The sequence below is a fragment of the Biomphalaria glabrata genome, chromosome 9, assembly GCF_947242115.1.
Source record: "Biomphalaria glabrata chromosome 9, xgBioGlab47.1, whole genome shotgun sequence".
Taxonomy (NCBI): Eukaryota; Metazoa; Mollusca; class Gastropoda; family Planorbidae; genus Biomphalaria; species Biomphalaria glabrata.
In genome coordinates this window covers 23,510,290-23,530,626 of record NC_074719.1, presented here as the reverse complement: position 1 = coordinate 23,530,626, position 20,337 = coordinate 23,510,290, and the positions used below count along the sequence as shown (strand labels likewise).

Below are 20,337 nucleotides of genomic sequence, written 5' to 3'. Positions count from 1 at the left end.
AGGCTTTAGGTTGGAAGGGCAGTAGATGTATTCGCCCCCCCCCCCACCACTCCGCCCAATCGACTAACAGGGGAACGACATAATATAAGGATCGGTTAAAAATATCAATAACAAGTTTTAATTATATAGATATTTAATTGATTCTGATAGCAAGCTGTGATTTCTACAAATAAATTTGACCGCCCCCCACTCGAAAGTTTATGGTGGGGGGGGGGGGGCGGGATTGATGCCGAATGGGGGGGGGGGGCGGTATACTTTGATCAATTATTCTGCGAACAAAATAGCGCCCTTAAAATAACGCGGAAAAAAATATTTTTCAGTTATTTTGCAAGAAACACTTAAAGATATCGTAAAATACGAATAGAGCCAATATTTTTGTTTAATTTCAATGTTATTTTTATTTTACAGTTATTTTGCAGGAGGCACTTTTAGAGATCTTAAAATATAAATAGCATTATGCAAGAATTATAATAAGCTAAAATATACAATTAATGGAACTCCAAAAGTACACTTCAAAAACACGCTGATACTTCATACTTGTCAAATTTAAAAAAAAAATATATACACACACACACACACACACGCACACGAACACACACGCGCGCACACACACACACACACACACACACACACTTTCACAAACTTTCACAAAGTTAAATTGTATGCAATGTTACGTAGAAAATCGAACAGTGGCTTGTTTCCGTATGTGGGCAATATAGCTGCAAGACGTCTGTTCAGTTGGATAGATTAACTTGTAGACATTGTGGTGATGACCGTCAATAGACAGTTCAAATGTATGGTGCCATCCCTCCATTGAATTGTTTGTTCCTTGCAGAATGTCCTGTACTCGATCTTTAACATTCCATAATGCTATCGGAAATCTTGGAGTCACCCTTAGGTTTCGTCTCTATCGACTAATAAAGTTGTGCTCCCAATAGTCGTGTACAAACAGCTGCTGAATTTTGTCATGGAAAAGAATGCATCATATCGAGAGGAAGGGGCGGGGCTTATATTCTTGTCTTATGGATGTTGGAGGGTGTGCTTGGGAGAGGCGTTAAGTTGATTGAGGCCTACAATCCATATCGACACTCCTAAACTTTCATATTTATGTAATAGTGTTAGACAAAGACGCACGGGAATTGCAAAATTAATGATTGAACTGGTCAGTCACTGCCTGAGATTAAACAAAAGTTTGGCGAGATAATAAATGTGATCGCCATCTTAACTTATCCTAACACACTTAAGTTTGCCAATGTTGCGCCAAGAGACGCCCTGGTTTGATCAAAGAGACAACGCGTTATTCTGTCGGTGCTATTCTGTCGGCGCTATTTTGTCGGCGCTATTCTGTCGGCGCTATTCTGTCGGCGCTATTCTGTCGGCGCTATTTTGTCGGCGCTATTCTGTCGGCGCTATTTTGTCGGCGCTATTTTGTCGGCGCTATTTTGTCGGATCACCTTGTCAGACGCTTCATTTATTTACTTTACAGATATTTTTGTTGAGAGTCATCATTAAATTTCTTGCGCATTAAACTGTAAAACTACTGGATTCACGGTCCTGTTTAGAAAACAGTTAATCCTCGTCTCGAAATGCTCGTGCGTAAAAACATTTTTATGGTAAGATGAAAAAGAAAGTTTGTGATAATCCTGAACTATAACAGAGAGGTGCGACTTTGTAAGTAGCATGTTAAGTGTGATTCTTGTTTGTTTGACGTGTTACTGCTTGTGAAGGTGAGAAGTTTAAATTCAGATCAACCATGTATATAAGCAAAAGCATTACAACAACTTTCACTCGATGTTAGAGTATTCACCTATTTGTATTTGTAGCATGTCAAGAATTTGAAACATTCTTTTCTAAACTTTGGATCCAATAAACTGTAAACTATTGGATTGACAGCGCTATTGAGCAAATAGGATCTAAAGAAAAGCTGATACATCGCCAGTGAAACTCCTTTCAGAGATGCATAACTTTCTGGAGCAGCTGTCTTGTAAAAGTTTAATCCGAGAAACGGCATATATCCAATAAGGAAAGCCAGACTGACAGTGATCATCATCCAGGAAGTCCTTCCAAATAGACTTCTTCGTTTCTTACTTTTAGTCAAATTTATTTCTGCTAGTAATGAGACTTTCTTTGTTTGAGAGTTTCGCATTGTTATCATCCTATCTTCAGTTCTCAACATTGAGTTCTTCCTTTCGATCCCAGAGTCCTTCACTTCCCTCCTGTTGTTGCTGTAGTGGAGCTCGATGTTATACACGCCTTTCTTTCTCAATCTCTTTGAGGCAATCTGCTGTCTGTATTGCAGCGATCCTGAATTAGTCGATTGATTTCGTCCCTCTGTACGTCTGAGCGTAGAGCTGCTGCTTAAGATAAAGTTACTTTCTTCGCATCTAGAAGTCTTGCAAACAAGTTTGAGACCCTTGCTAATCTGTCTGTGTTTCCAAGTCTTGCATCCAATACATATGTAGAAAACAAAAACAATTGTACAGCACATGAAGAAAATGACTATGAAAAATATGGAGTTTAATTGAGGCCATTTTGTTGTTAAGTAATAGTCGTCTATCTGACAGAAGTGACCATAGATTCCAGGAACTGGTGTTGAAATGGTTTGACTTCCATGGATGACACTATAAGGTATGGATAAAACAAGGCCGACAAACAGCATCACAATTGTTGAAACTTTCGCCTGATTTACTGTTACTTGTCTGTCGCGAGGAGTGCACACCATTTTGTACCTAATAAAAATGACATAAATATTAAAAATAACAGCTAGGAAACAAAATTTTAATAATTTATTGGATTTTAAGAAATTTTTTATAAAAAATTAACACAATGCAGAATATTGTATTATTGTAAATATAACATATCTTATAGGAAGTGTTTTTTATAATTGTGTTTTATAGAATGAGGATATACTAACAATACATTATTAAATTAATAGATCTTGATATCATTATTGGTGGAGCAACATTTTGAGATTTGTATTTCTAAACTAAATAAATCGGGCGATATATTGTTTGAAAATGTGAAAAAAAAATTTTATTATTATCTTAATGATATGTTTTCGTATTAGTAAGTCTTGCTATCCGAAAAAAAAAAATGAAACGTTCTTACTTAGTTATGGGCCTTGTTCTAAAAGATGTTGTACCGTCTCTGACTGACCTTGTAATTGCTATGGCAACCAAAACAAAGTTAGAAGACATGACACATGATACGTTTAAAAATCGTCTAAGTTTACAGAAAATTGGCCAATCATTGTCCCACACATGAAAGGTATCGTACATATCTCCTGGTTTAATGGAATTAAAACATAAAAGTAGTTTAATACAACATATGGTTGTATGACGAAATATACATGATAGGCTACTAATGAAAATGGTTATTATAATCAGCAAACTAACTATACTTAATGGCTCATTACGACATACAGTATTGCATAACAAATAATGTATTATTTAACTAAAACACTATATAACAGTTAGATAAAAACACTAAAAAATAACTTGAAAGGGTTACTTTAGTTTTTACCTCACTACATCTCATCAATAATCTTCATGAAAAGAAATTAAGATTAAGTATTGGGGATTATCAAACTAAAAGTTCATCACAAAAGTATGTTGTTGATTGTTTTTTTTGTTTTTTTTGTTGTTGATGTTGTTGTTTTTTTACACTTTCAGTTTTAAGATATAGTTTACGTTCTTGTCTAGAATAAAATGTGAAAAAAAAAACTGTTTACGATATAATAGAGCCTAAAGAAAAAGGCAAAAAAAAAAGGGAAAGAAAAACATGGGGTAAGGTTTTGAAATAAAATGTACAAACTTGACGTGAATGGTACACCATAACTAAAGATCGCCGTTGCCAACTAAAAACATAAAAATTAATTTGCTCTCAACACGGATGTTAGGACTATATTTGTATTCTACGGTGCTCAAGAGTGCGCACAATTTATTATATAGTTTATTCGTACATGGTCAAACGCATTCTCCTGATGTCTACAGTTCACTATCCAGCAATTTAAAAATGGCAGGTCAAAACTAAAGTAAGATTGGGGAAAGGTCTGATACTGAAGTGTGAGTGACAATTGAGGCACGTGCAGCATAAGTACGCCTTTATTTAACATATTCAGCGTGAAATGAACTTCATGTTAGGAATAGGCCTGTTCTGATCAGTAGAAGACGTCTATAGAAGTTCCAGAACGATGTTTAACCATTCTGGGAAATTCGACCATTTTAATGAGCGCAAAACAAGTAGAATTAATTTGGCGGATACATATTAAAATGTCTAGTTTATAAGAACCTTCTCTATAATGCTTTTCCTTGATAAATATAAATGCAAATTGCAAATACAACTGATTTTTTCCCTGGAAAAAAAAGATATCTAAAACTAAGCTTAAACCCCCGTTAGCAAAATGCGCTTCACTTGTTGGGAAAATCTTTTTTAGACTAAGGGGAGTTAATGTGTTGCCCCAGAAAAAAACAAATAAACTACTTTTGGATATAATATTTTGATAATGCGTTCACATTTAAGTCATTCATTTTGTATGAAACTTCATTTTGCTACAGAACTTCATTTCGTCTTGAAAAACTCTAAATAAAAAAAAAAAAAGGTTGGGGCGAAGAAAAAAAACGTAGCAGGCCAATTCTCGTCGTTAAGCGAGTATATTTTAAGCAGTTTCAACATTGCATTCACAATGCAAGACAGTAACGGGCTAGAAGTTGATTATACAATGGAAAAATCAAACATTCAGGAATGGTTGAAAAGACAAATAGGAAAGAAGCATTTAGGCTCCTAACTCAATTGTCCCACTTACTTAAGTTTTTGTATGAATTCTAAATTTTTCAAAACAAAGTCTTTCTTTAAATAATCGCAACAAATTTATGCCAGAATAAGAAAATGTTAGAACCTGAAGAAGTACATTTCAAATGTCGCCGTATCTGACAGTGATTCATGCTTTAAAAGTCATACTCTGTCAGGAAAACTGAAGGGGCGGAAGAATTTCAACGATGAATGAGATACAGATTTTCTCTACATTTTATATTTATTTATTACTAATGATTGTAATTGACGTTAGCTGGGGGAGGGGGGGGGGCGGGGGGCGCTCCATGAAAGAAAGAATATATAGTATATATATATATATATATATATATATATATATATATATATATATATAGTTCGTCCATCGTGGTTCGATGATGACCACCTTGTAATCCAGGGGGCTGAGGGCTTTGCACTGGGGTTTTATGCCTCTTCATGTGGCTGGTGAGACCTATGTGAGCCCGGAATGTTCGGCTGCACACTGGGCAGGTTATTCCGGCTGGAGCTAGTGTCATTTGCCTTGTTTTTCTTCTCTGGCGTTTTTCTTCTGCCAGCGTTGTTCTTTTTTCCTCAGCAACCTGTGCGCCAGTTCTCACAGTTTTCTATGCTGAACGCCTTCAAAGAAACTTTGAGGGTGTCCCTGAAGCGCTTTCTTTGACCACTTTGCGAGCGCTTTCCTTCGCTTAGTTGGCCATACAAGAGTCGTCTAGGGATGCGGTGGCCTTCCATTCTGTAGACGTGACCTGCCCATCGCAGCTGGGACTGCATCAGGATTGTGTGGATGCTTTTGCAGACACGCTCTTCGAAGGACTTCAGTATCTGGTATTTTGTCTTGCCATTTGACAATTAGTATTTTTCTCAGACATGTCATGTGGAAGTGGTTCAGTTTCTTTGCATGTTTACTGTACACTGTCCATGTTTCTGAGGCATAGAGCAATGTAGGGAGGATACCCCTAGCTTTGTGTTTGTGGTGAAAGTGCCTGCTCTGAAAATGATCTGCAGTGCATCGTCAGTGACTTCTCATGAGCATGCTCAGACTTTGGCCTTACCATTAAAATATAGTATATATTACTTTTATAAGTAACAGGTGTTTTTTTTTTACATAAATTATGTAATTTCTCCACTAAAATACGTTTGCCCCCAGGAGCCCTCAAAGGTAAGGATTTGTTTAGTGTGGTTGACTATATATATCGACCCTTCCACGGTCAAATCTGGTAAGGACATCACGAGATATACAAATGGGTTAAAATATCGATAAGTTGTATATGTATATTGATTAATTTTGTTCGCAAAATGTGATTTCTGCACAAAAATCAAGCCTCCTCCCCACCCAAAGGGTTAGAGTTGTCGGGGGGGCATCCCCCCCCCCCGCCGCACATAATCAGTCAATATACCATAGGGGAGGAGCGATAAAATAGAGGAAAAAATAGATTAAAATATCAATATGTAGAATATACAGATATTTGACTTAATTTTTCTCATTAACTGGGATTTCTGCACTAAAATTTAATCACCCCCCCCCCTCTCGAAAAGTTATGGTGGGGGGGGAATTTACATGCATTTCCCCCCCCCCCCCCTCACCATAGGTGGGACGAAATACTATAGTTAATTAATTTAAAAAAATTGGTAAATATTCTTTAGAAATATTCATGATTTTGTGCACAAATTGTGTGTTTTTTGTATACAAATTCGCAACCGACTCTTCCCCCCCCCCCGCTGGATCCGGGGGTGTGTACACCGGATGCACACAAAAATCTTTCCATTTTTGGCTTTGATGCTATACACGAACAATTTACATTACAAGACTGCATCATTTCAAGTGATCGGAATACCTAGCACAACGTAGCATGCCAAATAGGAAAGGCAGGGACCATTTTTCAAATGTTACAGCCTATTTGGACAAGACAAGCTATTTGTCTTGAGTCAAAAATACACCTATTAAACACAATCGGCATCACAACGGCCAGATTGGCTCTGCAAATAGGAATTTAGTAGAATAGACAAAAGGCTTTCTAGAAAAATAATAAAGTTTGGCTTGACAAAATTAAACTCTGGGACTTTTAACAGAACATTTTTTTTTCCAAACTTGAGGATGTTACTTCATGCTTTGAAAAACGGAGGTTATTTAACTATTGGATGTCTTATTGCTACTTCTTACCAGGTATGATCAACAGATTTATAATCAAATCATAAGCGGCCACGACGATTATGTATAGTCTCAGAGGTGTCCTGGTCATCTTTGCAGAGTAAATTACTAGAACCAGACAGTTACCTATGCTGCCCACAACAATGAGCAGAGACAGGTAAACCAGTGTTGGTATGAAAGCTTGAGTAGACTCTTGTTGTAGGACTGACAGGTATTCTTTAATCTCTTCTTCAGTGTAGGTTTTGGAGATATTACTCATCATTGATTGTAAAATCTCAATACGTCTGCACCTAAACGAAATATATGCGAGATAAAACAATAAAACAAGCTGCTTTTTAAATTCGTTTAGAAAATTTAATGTGTAGATCTTTGATGAAAATCGCATACTTAATTCAAAAACCTGTGCACTTATTTCTATTCGATAAAAGTCAGTATTTTATAATGCTAATTTTTAATGAAAACAAGAGGCAACATTAACTGTCAAATTCCTCTGAAATAGGTTTTTATGTATACGTCTCATTTATCATTACTTAATTTTCAAAATAAAAGAGTAGGCTCTTATGTCGACTTTGAACCTAACTGAAGCACGATGGAGATAATTGTGAAAACGGATACAATAGAATTTCTAGTTTTGGGGATATAAATAAAAAGCTATAATATATATATAAATAGCATAAAACAATAGCGTCTCTTCTCAAAGAAAACCACTCAAAATGTCAAGCGTATATCTAGAAATCTTGGCAACAATAGAGATAAATGTAACCATCTGAATTTATAGAGGAAGAAAAAAGTTGGTAGGAAATAGGTAATTTTGTTTTCGAAAACGGCTCAAATTCCTTATAGAAATTTGACAGTTAATGTGTATTATTGCGAGAAAAAAACACTTTGCTTATTGGCTGCACAGTAAAAACTCTGGTTTGAACCATAGACAATATATATATATATATATATATATATATACATAGCCTAGGGTTTGAACATTATCATCATTTCTTTTTCCAGATTTATTTAATCTACTTCATTGAAATTTGGGAAATACTCAGCTCTGACGTCTGTGGGTTTAAGATAAGGATTGGCTAGATCTCCAGACCAAATTTAATTTTAGAAAATAATATTATGAAAAATAATAATTTTTCCTGTGTGGCCAATTAGCTAGTGATTCTTTTCCCAAAGTCCAATTTCTAGGAAAATCGTTAAAGCCGTTTTCGAGATTCTTTTCCCCCCAGGATTTCGTTGATTCCCTTTTTTTGTTTCTTCCTATGAAGAGTTTGCAAGCTGTTTAAAGGATTTGTAAAAAAAAAAGAATATTTATATTTTTTATGGTATATTACATTGAACGGTTAACCTCACCTGGTGCGAATACTCCTTGCATTTACGAAGAACCAAGAAAAACATTAAAAATACATTTTTAAAAAGACGATAAATCCATTATTAGAACTTCAAATATAATTATTATAAAATAAAAAAGATTATTTTAAATAAATATTCGTTCAAACAAGGTATCGCACCCGTGATTTTGACCCCGCAGATGCATGAAGATTTGTATTTTCCAATATATATAGCCAGCTGGAATTCATTATTTTGTGATTATTTATTTTTTATTTATTGATTTTTTGTATCTATATGGAATCAAGATCTGATACTAGACCTTGACTTCTGATACAGAACTCTTAAGATGTTGTCTAGATCTCCTTCTATATCTATAAATTAGATGTAAAAATATTAGTAAAGCTTAAGAAATTGTTTGTATTGTTTTATTTTACCTGTAAGGTCCTATATTGAAATAATAATTCCTTATCTTCAATGAACATTTAGGATCTTTAACAAACTTTGATGCAAATTCATTTTTTTTTCAAACAAATGTATTCATTAATTTTATTTTTTTAGTTCTTTTCCTGAATTAAACTCACGATAAAATTTATCTTTATTCTAAATCAATGACATAATCTTTTGTTTAAAACACTTGACATTTGATGAATAGCAAAAATTATATTTCCCAGGCTGTTCAGTCTGGATAGGAAGGAAATCGAAGCTAGCGGAAACCATCATATGACGAATAGAAAGTTTTACAGCCTAAATGTTAGTATCATATTTTTGTTTCATAATAATTAAAATAAAATTAAAACTAATAACTTACATTTATGACACTTAAAACTGGGTGTCATAATTAAGAAAGTGTCAGCTCTAGACAATTTTCAAGCAAGACGCCTGGAAAAGTACTTGTCTTTAAATGTTCTTGTTAAGGGATATTTTAAAAGTAAATTTCAAGTTAGACAAAAGATTAGCTTTCTAATACACTGTCAATCTATTCTTAATTCTCGACTCACTGATTGAAATACGCATGCATTTCCATACTAAAATGTATTAGTAACTCCATTTTGTATATCTACAGTACATAGCAATCTCGACACCTGTATCTTTCTATCATTCATCTATGACACATAAAGCTATCTGAAAGACATTTACATTAACGATCGACATTTTCACTTTAACCCGTTATAAGTAAAACAAGTTGGGTATGCTTGAGACACGTCCTGAAATGGATATTCATTTGTAACAAAGTAATGAAATAATACACTAATAAATAAAGTAAAAAACAAATCTTTTTAAAAACACCAACATGGAAGAGATAGATATTTACCGAATTAAAGTATAGCTTAGGGTTTTAAAGCAGTTTTGCTGATACTTTTTATCGATATTCTGCGCATTTATTAGGAATTTCACGATCTACAGTGTCTTGATACCGTTAAATCTTTTCACAAATTGTTTGATTCGCAATATTTTTTTTTCCACTCTGGTTTCCTACCTTGATGTGGTGTGGCCCTCATCGCCCGCACCCCCACACCCTTACTTCCAGTGACGCAACAGTGGATCAGTAAATGTACTAAATTACTTCAAGGAAACAGTTTATTCTTTTGCTAGGAAAACCTATATAGAAAATTTAAAGAAACTAATGCAGAAAGAGTTTACAAAAAGTATATAAAAATTAAACACTTAACCCAAAAAGTAAGCAGACAGCTGCAGAGTGAATACATAAACAATGCAATATCTAAAGATAACAACAAAAACCTATGGTCATACATTAAGTCTAAGAAAATGGAAACAACAGGCATAGCACCATTAAAAGATGAACATAACATAATACATAATAATAATGAAACTAAAGCAAACATCCTAAACAAATACTTTGCATCAGCATTCTCAGCCCCAGGAGACAAAGACATATTACTGAATTTAAACCAAGTAGACAACATAGAAGACATAGTAGTACAAGAAAATGGAATTCAAAAACTATTAGCCAACACCAAACCAAATAAAGCATCTGGACCTGATGGTATTCCAGCTATATTACTCAAAGAACTAAGCAATGAGCTAGCCCCAGTGTTCAAAATACTCTTTCAGGCTTCGCTTAACCAGGGCAGAGTACCAAAGGACTGGAAAGAAGCTAATGTCACCCCCCTATTTAAAAAAGGAGAAAAATCTGACCCAGGAAACTACAGACCAGTATCACTTACCAGCATCACATGTAAAATCCTAGAACACATAATATGTAGTAACATCATAAACCACTTAGGCAAACATAATGTCCTCACACCATACCAACATGGCTTTAGGAAATATAGATCATGTGAAACACATCTAATAGGACTAATTGATGATTTTTCCAAAAGGTTTAGATAATAGTAAACAAATAGATGCTATCTTACTAGATTTTTCTAAGGCTTTTGACAAAGTTCACCACCATAGTTTGCTTAAAAAATTAAAATATTTCGGCATTAATGGTCCACTGCATCAGTGGATTAAAGATTTTCTGATAGGGAGAGAACAAACTGTAATAATATAAATGGCTCTAAATCAACACCGATAACAGTAAACTCAGGTGTACCTCAAGGAACAGTATTGGGTCCACTACTATTTTTTATTTACATAAATGATTTACCAAATTGCATTACTTCAGGAATAAAAGTCAGATTATTTGCAGACGATTGCATAATATATAGAACAATAAAAACAACACAAGACACAGATATTTTACAAAGAGAATTAGATGAATTACAGAAATGGGAATCAAATCGGAGCATGTCTTTCCACCCAGAAAAATGTCAGTTGTTAAGAGTAACAAAAAAACTAAAACAAATTAATTCCACTTATCTTATTCATGGCAAACCAGTAACACAGACTAAAAACGCAAAATACCTAGGTGTTATAATAAATGAAAAACTGTCATGGAATCCACATATTGATGAAACTACAAAAAAATCAAACAAAGCATTAGGATTTATTAAAAGAAATTTCTATAAATCAAATAAGAACATAAAACTAAAATGTTATTTAACCTTGGTTAGACCAATAATAGAATATGCATCCTCCGTTTGGGACCCCTCAACTCAAGAAAACATTAAGAAACTGGAACAGACACAAAATAGAGCATGAGATTCATAACAAACGAATATTCACATTTGACTAGAGTAACACCTTTAGTAAAATCACTAAATTTAGAAAGTCTTCAGGACAGAAGGCTCAAAAGTAAAGTAGCAATCATACATAAAACACTGAACCATAATCTTCAAATACAAAAACAAAATTTAATAAAATCCTCTGACAAAGATAAAGGCACATTCCTCGTCCCATATGCTAGGACAAATTTGTACAAATACTCCTTCTTCCCTAGTGCTATTAGAGCTTGGAATGGGTTGCCTGAGCTAGCCAGGAAAACCAGTGACTTGGCAGAATTTAAGTCATTGGTTAATATGCATGACTAAATGCATGACGCGTAGGACGTAATCATCTTCTTTTTTGAAGTAACGTCTGTATTATATAAGATAAGATAAGATTGAGTCTATATCCGGGGTAGGCAACCTGCGGCTCGCGAGCCACATGCGGCTCTTTGGATATGAAGCTGTGGCTCTTTAGTTCCGTACGCAAATATTATTTATTTTATCGAAACATTTTTTAAATAGTTCTGAATCGTTTAATGATGATTAGATCTCTGAGCCACTTGTACTCGCTTTTCACCACAGCCCTCCCCCATTACACTCGTCGTCACTTTTGTCAGTCTGTCGGAAGCTTTCGGCGGAAGCTTTCGAATGACGCCGTCGTCGAATGTTTCTATGTGACTAATAGTTTGTTGTTTCAAGTAAATGAGTAAGAAGCAAATTATCTTCTCAAAGTTATAAGCAATCCACAAGTAATGCTAACTGGCACGGTTTGCGGTACCACTAGAAATTGCACAAAAAGGCAAACCATATACAGATGATGAGTATGTCAAAGACCGCTCTCTGCGTGCATCTGAAGAACAGTTTCGTGATTTCAAAAACAGCCAGAAATCTTGAAAAAAAATCAAAGATTTGCCACTATCCGCTGAAACAGTACAATACAGAACAACTAAAAAATCTTCAAATGTTATATATTTGGGAGATATTCTAATTTCTTCTGTCTTATCACTTGTTATAGATGAGTCTTGCGACATAAAGACACGGCACAAGTTGCCAATTTTGTCAGGTATATGTCTTCCCAAGGTCCAAAAGAAGAACTTCTTGGATTGTTACCGCTCTCGAGACAAACTAGAAGGGATGATAGAGCGAATGCCGTGCACAAATACCTTGAAGAAATTCAGATGGATTTAAATTAAAATAGTTTAAACAGCAACTGGTGGAGCCAGAAGTATGACTGGAAAAAATAAAAGGGCAGCTAGGATTTTTGGGAGCAAAATAAACCACGAAATTCTTATGTTCTCTCTGACTACTACACCAAGAAGCGCTTTGTGTCCAAACATTTCCTGCCGAAATAGTTGAGGTTATGAATTTGGTAATCAAGATTGTTAACAGCACTTTGCCAAAAGCACTCTGCCATCGTGACGAAATGGAGACTCAGTATTCCGAGCTCCTTCTTCCCAAAAAGTGTTATGACTTTCCAAAGGTAAGGCGATGAACGTTTTGCTTTGTGCTTAAATGAAATAAATACATTCCTAAGTGAAAAAGCCATTAATCACCCTGAATTAGAGAACGACAAATAGTTGCAAAAACTTTACTTTATGGTGGATATAACAGAGAAATTAAATGAGCTGAATCTAAAACTGCAGGAAAAGGTAAACCCATCCTATGTTTTTGTAGAAGAATTGGTTTGTTTCGAAGAAAAATTAATTCTTTTTGCAGAGATATTCAGACTGGTAAGTTACTTCATTTTCAATGTCTAAATCAGTATCGCGATAAAATCAGTGCAACGTTTGATAATAAATTTCTTCATCACAGTTATAAAAATTTGCTGACAGATTTGAGCAGTTCAAAACCAACAAAACAATTCTAGCATTTATAGTAAATCTAACACACATAACACCGAAATCCACACTGAGACATTAGGAATTGATACTAGATCTCTAGAAATGCAATTGATCGATTTAAAAACTAAAGCGTTATGGAGTGGAAAATTTACAAAGTTGAAAAGCAAGTTGGAAGAGTTGGAGGCCCAGAAATGTAGGTAACGCAACAAAAATGGACAGTTTTAAAAGAAGTGCCACGAGCTGATTGGGCGCATGAAATAATCTTTCAGATTGCTACAGTGAGGTGAAGAAGTTGACATTTGGAGTGCTGACTTTCTTATTCGTAAGAGCAAGGGTTCTCTTGTATGAATATAATTAGAAGTAAAGTAAGAAGCCAACTAACAAATGAAAATTTAGAATAGTGTTTGAAACTAAAAACAAGTTATGAGCCAAATGTATCCAAACTTTCTAAAACCATGCAAAGCCAACGCTCCCAATGAATTTGTTTTCTCAATTGTTTGTTATTGAAGTACAAGTTAGTGTTGTAAATAAATGTTTAATTGCTTTAGTTGCTACCGAAATAAAAAAAATATTATATACTAATGCCATATATATATATATATATATATATATATATATACTAGACATATGTTACCCGCGACCCGCGGGTCTTTATTTGCGGATTACTGTCGATATAGTCACTGAGAGTGTTTTGTAAACAATTAAACGAAATAATAATGTAATAAGTAAAGCGAATTTGTCAATGTAAAAATAGTGTGAATGAAGCTATCAAATCAAAATTGCTAATAGGCTTAAATCCATTTTTTCAAATTAAAACATTTGCTTGTAGGCATAGATATATTTGATTAAAATTTGAGATGAAAAGACTTAATTTTGTATGTTCATGTGTTAAAGTATAAAGTAGATCTTGGGGTAGACATAGATCTAAATCTACACTAATCTAGAGTTAAAAATTGGCTTTTATAGAGTTCATTATGTGTTGCGCATGCGTGACCTTTTTTCATGAATGATAAAAGAGCAGGATAAGAGAACCTCTTATCTTTTTATCTTATATGATACAGACGTTTATTTAAAAAAGAAGATGATTACGTCCTACGCATCATGCATTTAATCATTCATATTAACCAATGACCTAAACTCCGCCAAGTCACTGGTTTTTCTGGCTAGCTCAGGCAACCCATTCCATGCTCTAATAGCGCTAGGGAAGAAAAAGCTTTTGTACAAATTTGTCCTAGAATATGGAACGAGGAATGTGCCTTTATCTTTGTGTCTTTCTGGGAATTTTATTAAATTTTGTTTTTTTGTATTTGAAGATCATGTTTCAAAATTTTATGTATAATTGCTACTTTACTTTTAAGTCTCCTAACCTGAAGGCTTTCTAAATTTAGTGATTTTACTTAAGGTGTTACTCTAGTCAAATGTGAATATTCGTTTGTTATGAATCTCACTGCTCTATTTTGTGTCTGTTCCAGTTTCTTAATGTTTTCTTGAGTTGAGGGGTCCCAAACAGAGGATGCATATTCTATTATTGGTCTAACCAAGGTTAAATAACATTTTAGTTTTATGTTCTTATTTGATTTATAGAAATTTCTTCTAATAAACCCTAATGCTTTTTTTATATTTTTTTGATAGTTTCACCAATATGTGGATTCCATGACAGTTTTTCATTTATTATAACACCTAGCGTTTTTTGTCTGTGTTACTAGTTCACCATGAATAAGATAAGTGGAATTAATTTGTTTTAGTTTTTTTTTTACTCTTAATAACTGACATTTTTCTAGGTGGAAAGACATGCTCCAATTTGATTCCCATTTCTGTAATTCATCTAGTTCTCTTTGTAAAATATCTGTGTCTTGTGATGTTTTTATTGTTCTATATATTATGCAATCGTCGGCAAATAATCTGACTTTTGTTCCTGAAATAATGCTATTTGGTAAATCATTTATGTAAATTAAAAATAGTAGTTAACCTAAGACTGCTCCTTGAGGTACACCTGAGTTTACTGTTATTGGTGTTGATTTAGAGCCATTTATTATTACAGTTTGTTCTCTTCCTATTAGATATATTTAATTCACTGATGCAATGGACCTTTAATGCCGAAAAATTTAGTTTTAGTGCAAAGGAACAATCGCTTCACGTACGTAACACAATACGCAAGTTATTAAAAAGTACATTTTATGACTATAAAGGGCTGAAGACTAGACCTGCAATGTCACAAGCTGTGGGTAGTTTAGACCAATAGCTCGTAGCCATGTCACAGGTCTGTAAAATTATATATTTACAAATATATACATGTACAATTCTATATGAAAGCATTACCACAAGACAAACAAGAAAAAAAAATTAAGGCCTTATTATTATCTGACTATTTATTATTGAAAATATTATAAATTTCAACAGCATGAGAGAGTAACTTGACAACATTGAATTCATTGGATAGTACGTGAACTTGTAAGTAAACAAATATAGTGTATGCTTTGGATATTGTGTTAATGGTGTGCTTGAAAACGAGTCCGTTATAAGATGAGACAACTTGTAAATGGCTAAATTTGATTTAATTTTTGTTTATCTTTGACGGAGGCACATCAGGGTCTTAAGATTGTTTCAAGGATCTTGTTCGACAGTTCAATGGTTTATCTCTTGACCAACTTTTCCGTATTCGTAAGCATTATTTTGGTCGATACTAATGTGTAAAATAATTCAATCAACAGAATTTTGTTTTTACATCATCACAGTCATTGTCTTCTGTTTTTCATCTCCCTTTTATGTACAGGACAGATAAGAATCTATAAATGGTGAATACTTGTAATCATGGATCTATACAGCTAAATAAAAAAAAAAGATATTTTATTCAATGATTGTTAGCAAATGTACAAAACCAGTATTTCTTCACTCATTACTTTTAGGTTAAATCCAACACAAATTTGTTACGTTTAAAACTTCAAGGATCCTAAGAAATGTAAAGCGTTATTTACTATCTCAAATGAAAAATGTTTCGACATTCCTTTCTAAATTTCTTGTCTAGTAAACTGTAAACTATTGGATTCAAAGCACTGTTTAAGAAATAAGACCTCACAAAAAGATGATACGCTCCTAGAGGGAGTCCCTCAAGGGCTGCAAAACTCTTCGGTGATGACGTCTTGTAGAAATTCAAAGCTAGAAAAGGAAATGATCCCAAGACGAAAACGAGGCTGACTGTTATCAACATCCGTGATGTCCTGCCTAAGAAACATGTTCGTTTCAATGATGCCCTGGGTGGAGAGGTGTTTTGCATAGAATTTTTCCTCTTGAAATCTAGATCTGATGTAGGCCTACTAACGTTTATTGTTTTCTTAGTCTTCACTTTTGAATCTTCACATTTTCCGGGGTCACATCTAATTTGGTCTTCGCGGAGCGAAACTGAAGTTTCAACATTTAAATAGTTGCGTACCTTATTGTCAAGACTTTTAGTATCCGAAAATTCAATGTTAAATCGTTGAGAAAATAAATTCTCATCTGAACGCAATTTTTCATCCATTTCTTCAGAACAGCATTTTCTTTCTGGAACCGGAGTTAAAGTAACAGAAATGAAATCCTCAGATACTGAAGCCTGTCCCAGCCGACTTAACTGTCTTCGTCTATTTCTGTGTACCCAGGTCTGGTAGCCAATGTGGGCATACAGAACGATCATTGTCAGACAGCAGACAAGAAATAGGACAACGTAGAATCCAGAAATGATATTGGGCCACACCGTTGTAATATAGCTGTCATCAATGTCACAAAATCGCCCAAACATGTTTGGATTAGGAGTATTCTTTTTTTGTGTCCCATGGATCATTCCAAAAGGTATGGATACAAGGGCAGCAATACAAAGTATAAAAACGCTGGCTACTTTCGCTTCAAGGATACTGACTTGTTTTCCAAAAGGATTACACACCATTTTGTACCTACAGAAAATACAACAGAATTTTTTTTCCAATATATATTTTCAACATACAGATTAAAAAAAAACAAAACAAAAAAAAAAAACATAGTGAGATTCTTATTATGCTCTGAAAAAAAATGTATCTAGACTCAGTGGCGTAGTTAGTGTATTTAATGCCCAGTGCGGTAGTTCCTCGTGATGCCCGCTTATAAAAAAAAAAAAGCGTAGGGGCCAAAAACCCAAGGTAGATGAAAAAATGAAGACTGCATAGCAGCTAACAATCCGCCTGCTTCAGACCTAGTAGAGGAGTTTTCATCTGTTCTAGTCATTGTCTCTAGAGTTTTTATTATTTTTTAAAATGAATCCATAGCTATCTTAACTTCTCCTCTGGCGCTCCAGCGCGTTTTAACCAAGCGATTAAGGCTAGTTTCAGTTATTTTGTTGAGGACATCCTAGCGTGTGCTGAAGTCGATAAAAAAGGTGTTTCCAGTGTACCAAAAATATGTTACTGAATAGATCTTAACTTCAGCCCGAATTCAAGCCAAACTCAAAGAATAAATCCAGTAAATAAAGAATTAAAATGATGTCAATGAAAGACTACAGAATAAGTACCCCGTCAGTATCCGTGATAACGTTACCTCAACATTTGGAAAAATTGATCCAGTTTTGTGATGTCAGGTGAACTGTCAAAAAAAAAAAATCGAAAAATATGTGTCTCATTTTCACCCAATTTTACAATAAGTTCCTTTTGTATTTGGGGAGACATGTACGTGTTTGGTCTGTAACGAAGCCCAATTCGGAGCACATTTTTTCTCTAAGGAATGGGTCGTACTTGGATAGTAATTTCACAAACTCCTAGAAATGACCTAGATTTTCTCTTTGTCATTCTTCTTCAACTTGTTCGCGATGTTCATTTAGTGCCAGATTCTGTTATTTTAGAGTCTAAGGCATTTATTTATAAGCTCTAGATCTAGAAGAAACCAGCGTACTGAACAATGGAGTAAAACAATGTGCCCCAGCAGAAAGTGTGCGTGTAAAAGTGCGTTGCCTTCAGAGATGTAAACAAATCTAGTAAACTTGACTCAACCTGGTTAACAGATTACGTTTAATTTAAGAAAGAATATAGGAGATTTACAAAAGTAGCAGAGTAAATTAATTTCTAGTCAACATTTCAAATTCAGCAGGTTGTCTTTGTTCATGTATGTACAATGCGTTGATTTTATTGAGAAAATTTATCTTAGTTTGATGTCCCTCACCACTTGATGTCACGTGCGGCCCGCACCATTCGCACATGGCTAGCTACGCCACTGTGACTAGACTATTTCAAACTAAACTTACTTCTTTGTAATGAAACTCTTCTGTTTAGTATGTAAGTTACTACACACAGTAATATATACGAAAAACTATAAATAGCAAGCATTTTGGTGTATCCGGTGTACAAAAAAAAGGTGCTGATAAGCTAGGTTTTTTTTTTTAAAGGTCTCTGAATTTTTTTGCAATTTTTAGAACTGCAGAATAAAGGTTTCCAATCATAAAATAATTTCAGTATGGTGGAAGTATTAAACTTGTTATTCTATGGCTTAAAAGTTATTTTAAAACAAATGGTCGACTAATGGAGCTGAATGGATAGAAAGATACGCTTCCACTCATTCTCCCATCTTCCGATATGAATTTGGTTGGCAACATTGACGTTTTATTTAGATTCCTTGACCTTGTTTAGTTTATGGTGAAAATCTCCATACATAGAATGTCATCATAAAAACATTTAACTAAAAAATGTTAGCGAATAATTATTTTTTTTTTTTTGTAATACAAATATAATAACTTGTGCATTGTATTAAATTAATCTACTGTCTAAATCTGTACTTAATTGTATTTAAAGTTTGGCAAAGCCTTTTAAATAGTGATTGATTATTACTGACTTTGTAGCTGCTATGGCAACCAGCACAACAAAGGAGGACACTACAAACGTGGCAGTGAAACACCTTCTTGTCTGACACAAAATCTGGCTATTGAAATCCCACATGTGAAGCAAGTCATACATCTCACCTGGTAACAGAAGTTAGTAGTATCATTAGCAGAAATGAAAGGGGATACATTTTATTTTAAACAAATTAAGATAACAAAGGAAGTTTGTGGTAACACAAACTTGTAGGCGGTCACATGAAATATTCTCAGATATTGAGTAAGTCATAAGAACAACATGTTCTCCTTTTGCCGGAGGCCTGGTCACCCTAGTCAGGAGTTATTTTAATTCAAAAACACTCATGAAAATAATTGTTACTTTAAATTGAGACATTTTACCTGGCACAAGAAGAGTATTCGTTGGGAGGTCAAACACAGCCATACTGATGATGAATATTCTGAGTGGTGTCCTGCTCATCTTGCTCCAGTACACGACCAGAACCAGACAGTTCCCTATACTGCCCACAACAATCAACAGAGACAGGTAGATCAGAGCTGGTACGAAGACTACTGTGGACCTATGTTGTAGAACTGACAGGTATTCTTTGATCTCTTCTTCAGTGTAATTTTGAGAGGTATTATTCACCATGACTATAATCTCATATGTGCTCCTAAAATCAAATACAGTATACACAGTATTAATAGTTTTCAGTGGACTAAAATGACTCCTGTACATTTAAAAAGAAATATATTGAATTGTATTATGCATAGACAAATCTGCAGTAGATATGTAACATTAGATTGCTTTGGTTTTACTAGCGTCAATGTCAATACAGTTCCCAAAGTGATACTCTCGAGACTACAGCTTCCCAATTCTTGTCGCACTTTCCTGTGAAATCGTCCGACAAGATGAACCAGTCCTCTCTCTGTGTTGAACAAATTGTTAGTTTAATATTTCTTTTACAAAAAAAAATGTCTAAGAGAGTTTCCTACATACTTATAGTTTTTAAGATGACATTTGTGGACTTGGAACGCCAAGTGGGATCACAGTGCTATCTATAAGTACCGTCATTTATAACTAACTTGTTGGTATTATTTCCTCTATCCTGTCGTCTCTTCTATTCATCGCATTATAATCAAGCAATACAATATTTAAAAGAAATCTCCAATTTTTGACCTGAAAAACATTTAAATATATAGATTTAAAGTGGACGCCTATTTCTTTCTACATAGTTTAAGGGGGGCTAATTCAACTTATATCACAACATCAGTCAAGTACAGTCTGTTTCCCTT

General features: G+C 34.3%; 2 protein-coding genes across 3 annotated transcripts; both read right to left on the bottom strand.

Annotated features, from left to right (window-relative positions):
* Positions 1 to 251: 251 nt before the first annotated feature.
* Positions 252 to 8,888, bottom strand: LOC106080143 (alpha-2Db adrenergic receptor-like). Its single transcript, XM_013241468.2, has 4 exons — positions 8,719 to 8,888; positions 6,968 to 7,245; positions 3,157 to 3,283; positions 252 to 2,729 (listed from the first exon to the last, which is right to left on the bottom strand). The coding sequence occupies exons 2-4, from the start codon at positions 7,215 to 7,217 to the stop codon at positions 1,808 to 1,810; spliced, it is 1,299 nt and encodes a 432-aa protein (XP_013096922.2). The 5' UTR covers positions 7,218 to 7,245; positions 8,719 to 8,888; the 3' UTR covers positions 252 to 1,807.
* Positions 8,889 to 15,604: 6,716 nt separating this feature from the next.
* LOC106080142 (pyroglutamylated RF-amide peptide receptor-like) lies at positions 15,605 to 20,028 on the bottom strand. Of its 2 annotated transcripts, XM_013241467.2 has the most exons (4): positions 19,861 to 20,028; positions 19,444 to 19,715; positions 19,062 to 19,188; positions 15,605 to 17,161 (listed from the first exon to the last, which is right to left on the bottom strand). In XM_013241467.2, exons 2-4 carry the CDS (start codon positions 19,691 to 19,693, stop codon positions 16,210 to 16,212), a joined length of 1,329 nt encoding a protein of 442 aa, XP_013096921.2. In that variant the 5' UTR covers positions 19,694 to 19,715; positions 19,861 to 20,028; the 3' UTR covers positions 15,605 to 16,209. The 2 variants fall into 2 exon arrangements, with proteins under 2 accessions (XP_013096921.2, XP_013096920.2); XM_013241466.2 differs by having other exon boundaries at positions 19,444 to 20,028.
* Positions 20,029 to 20,337: the final 309 nt, after the last annotated feature.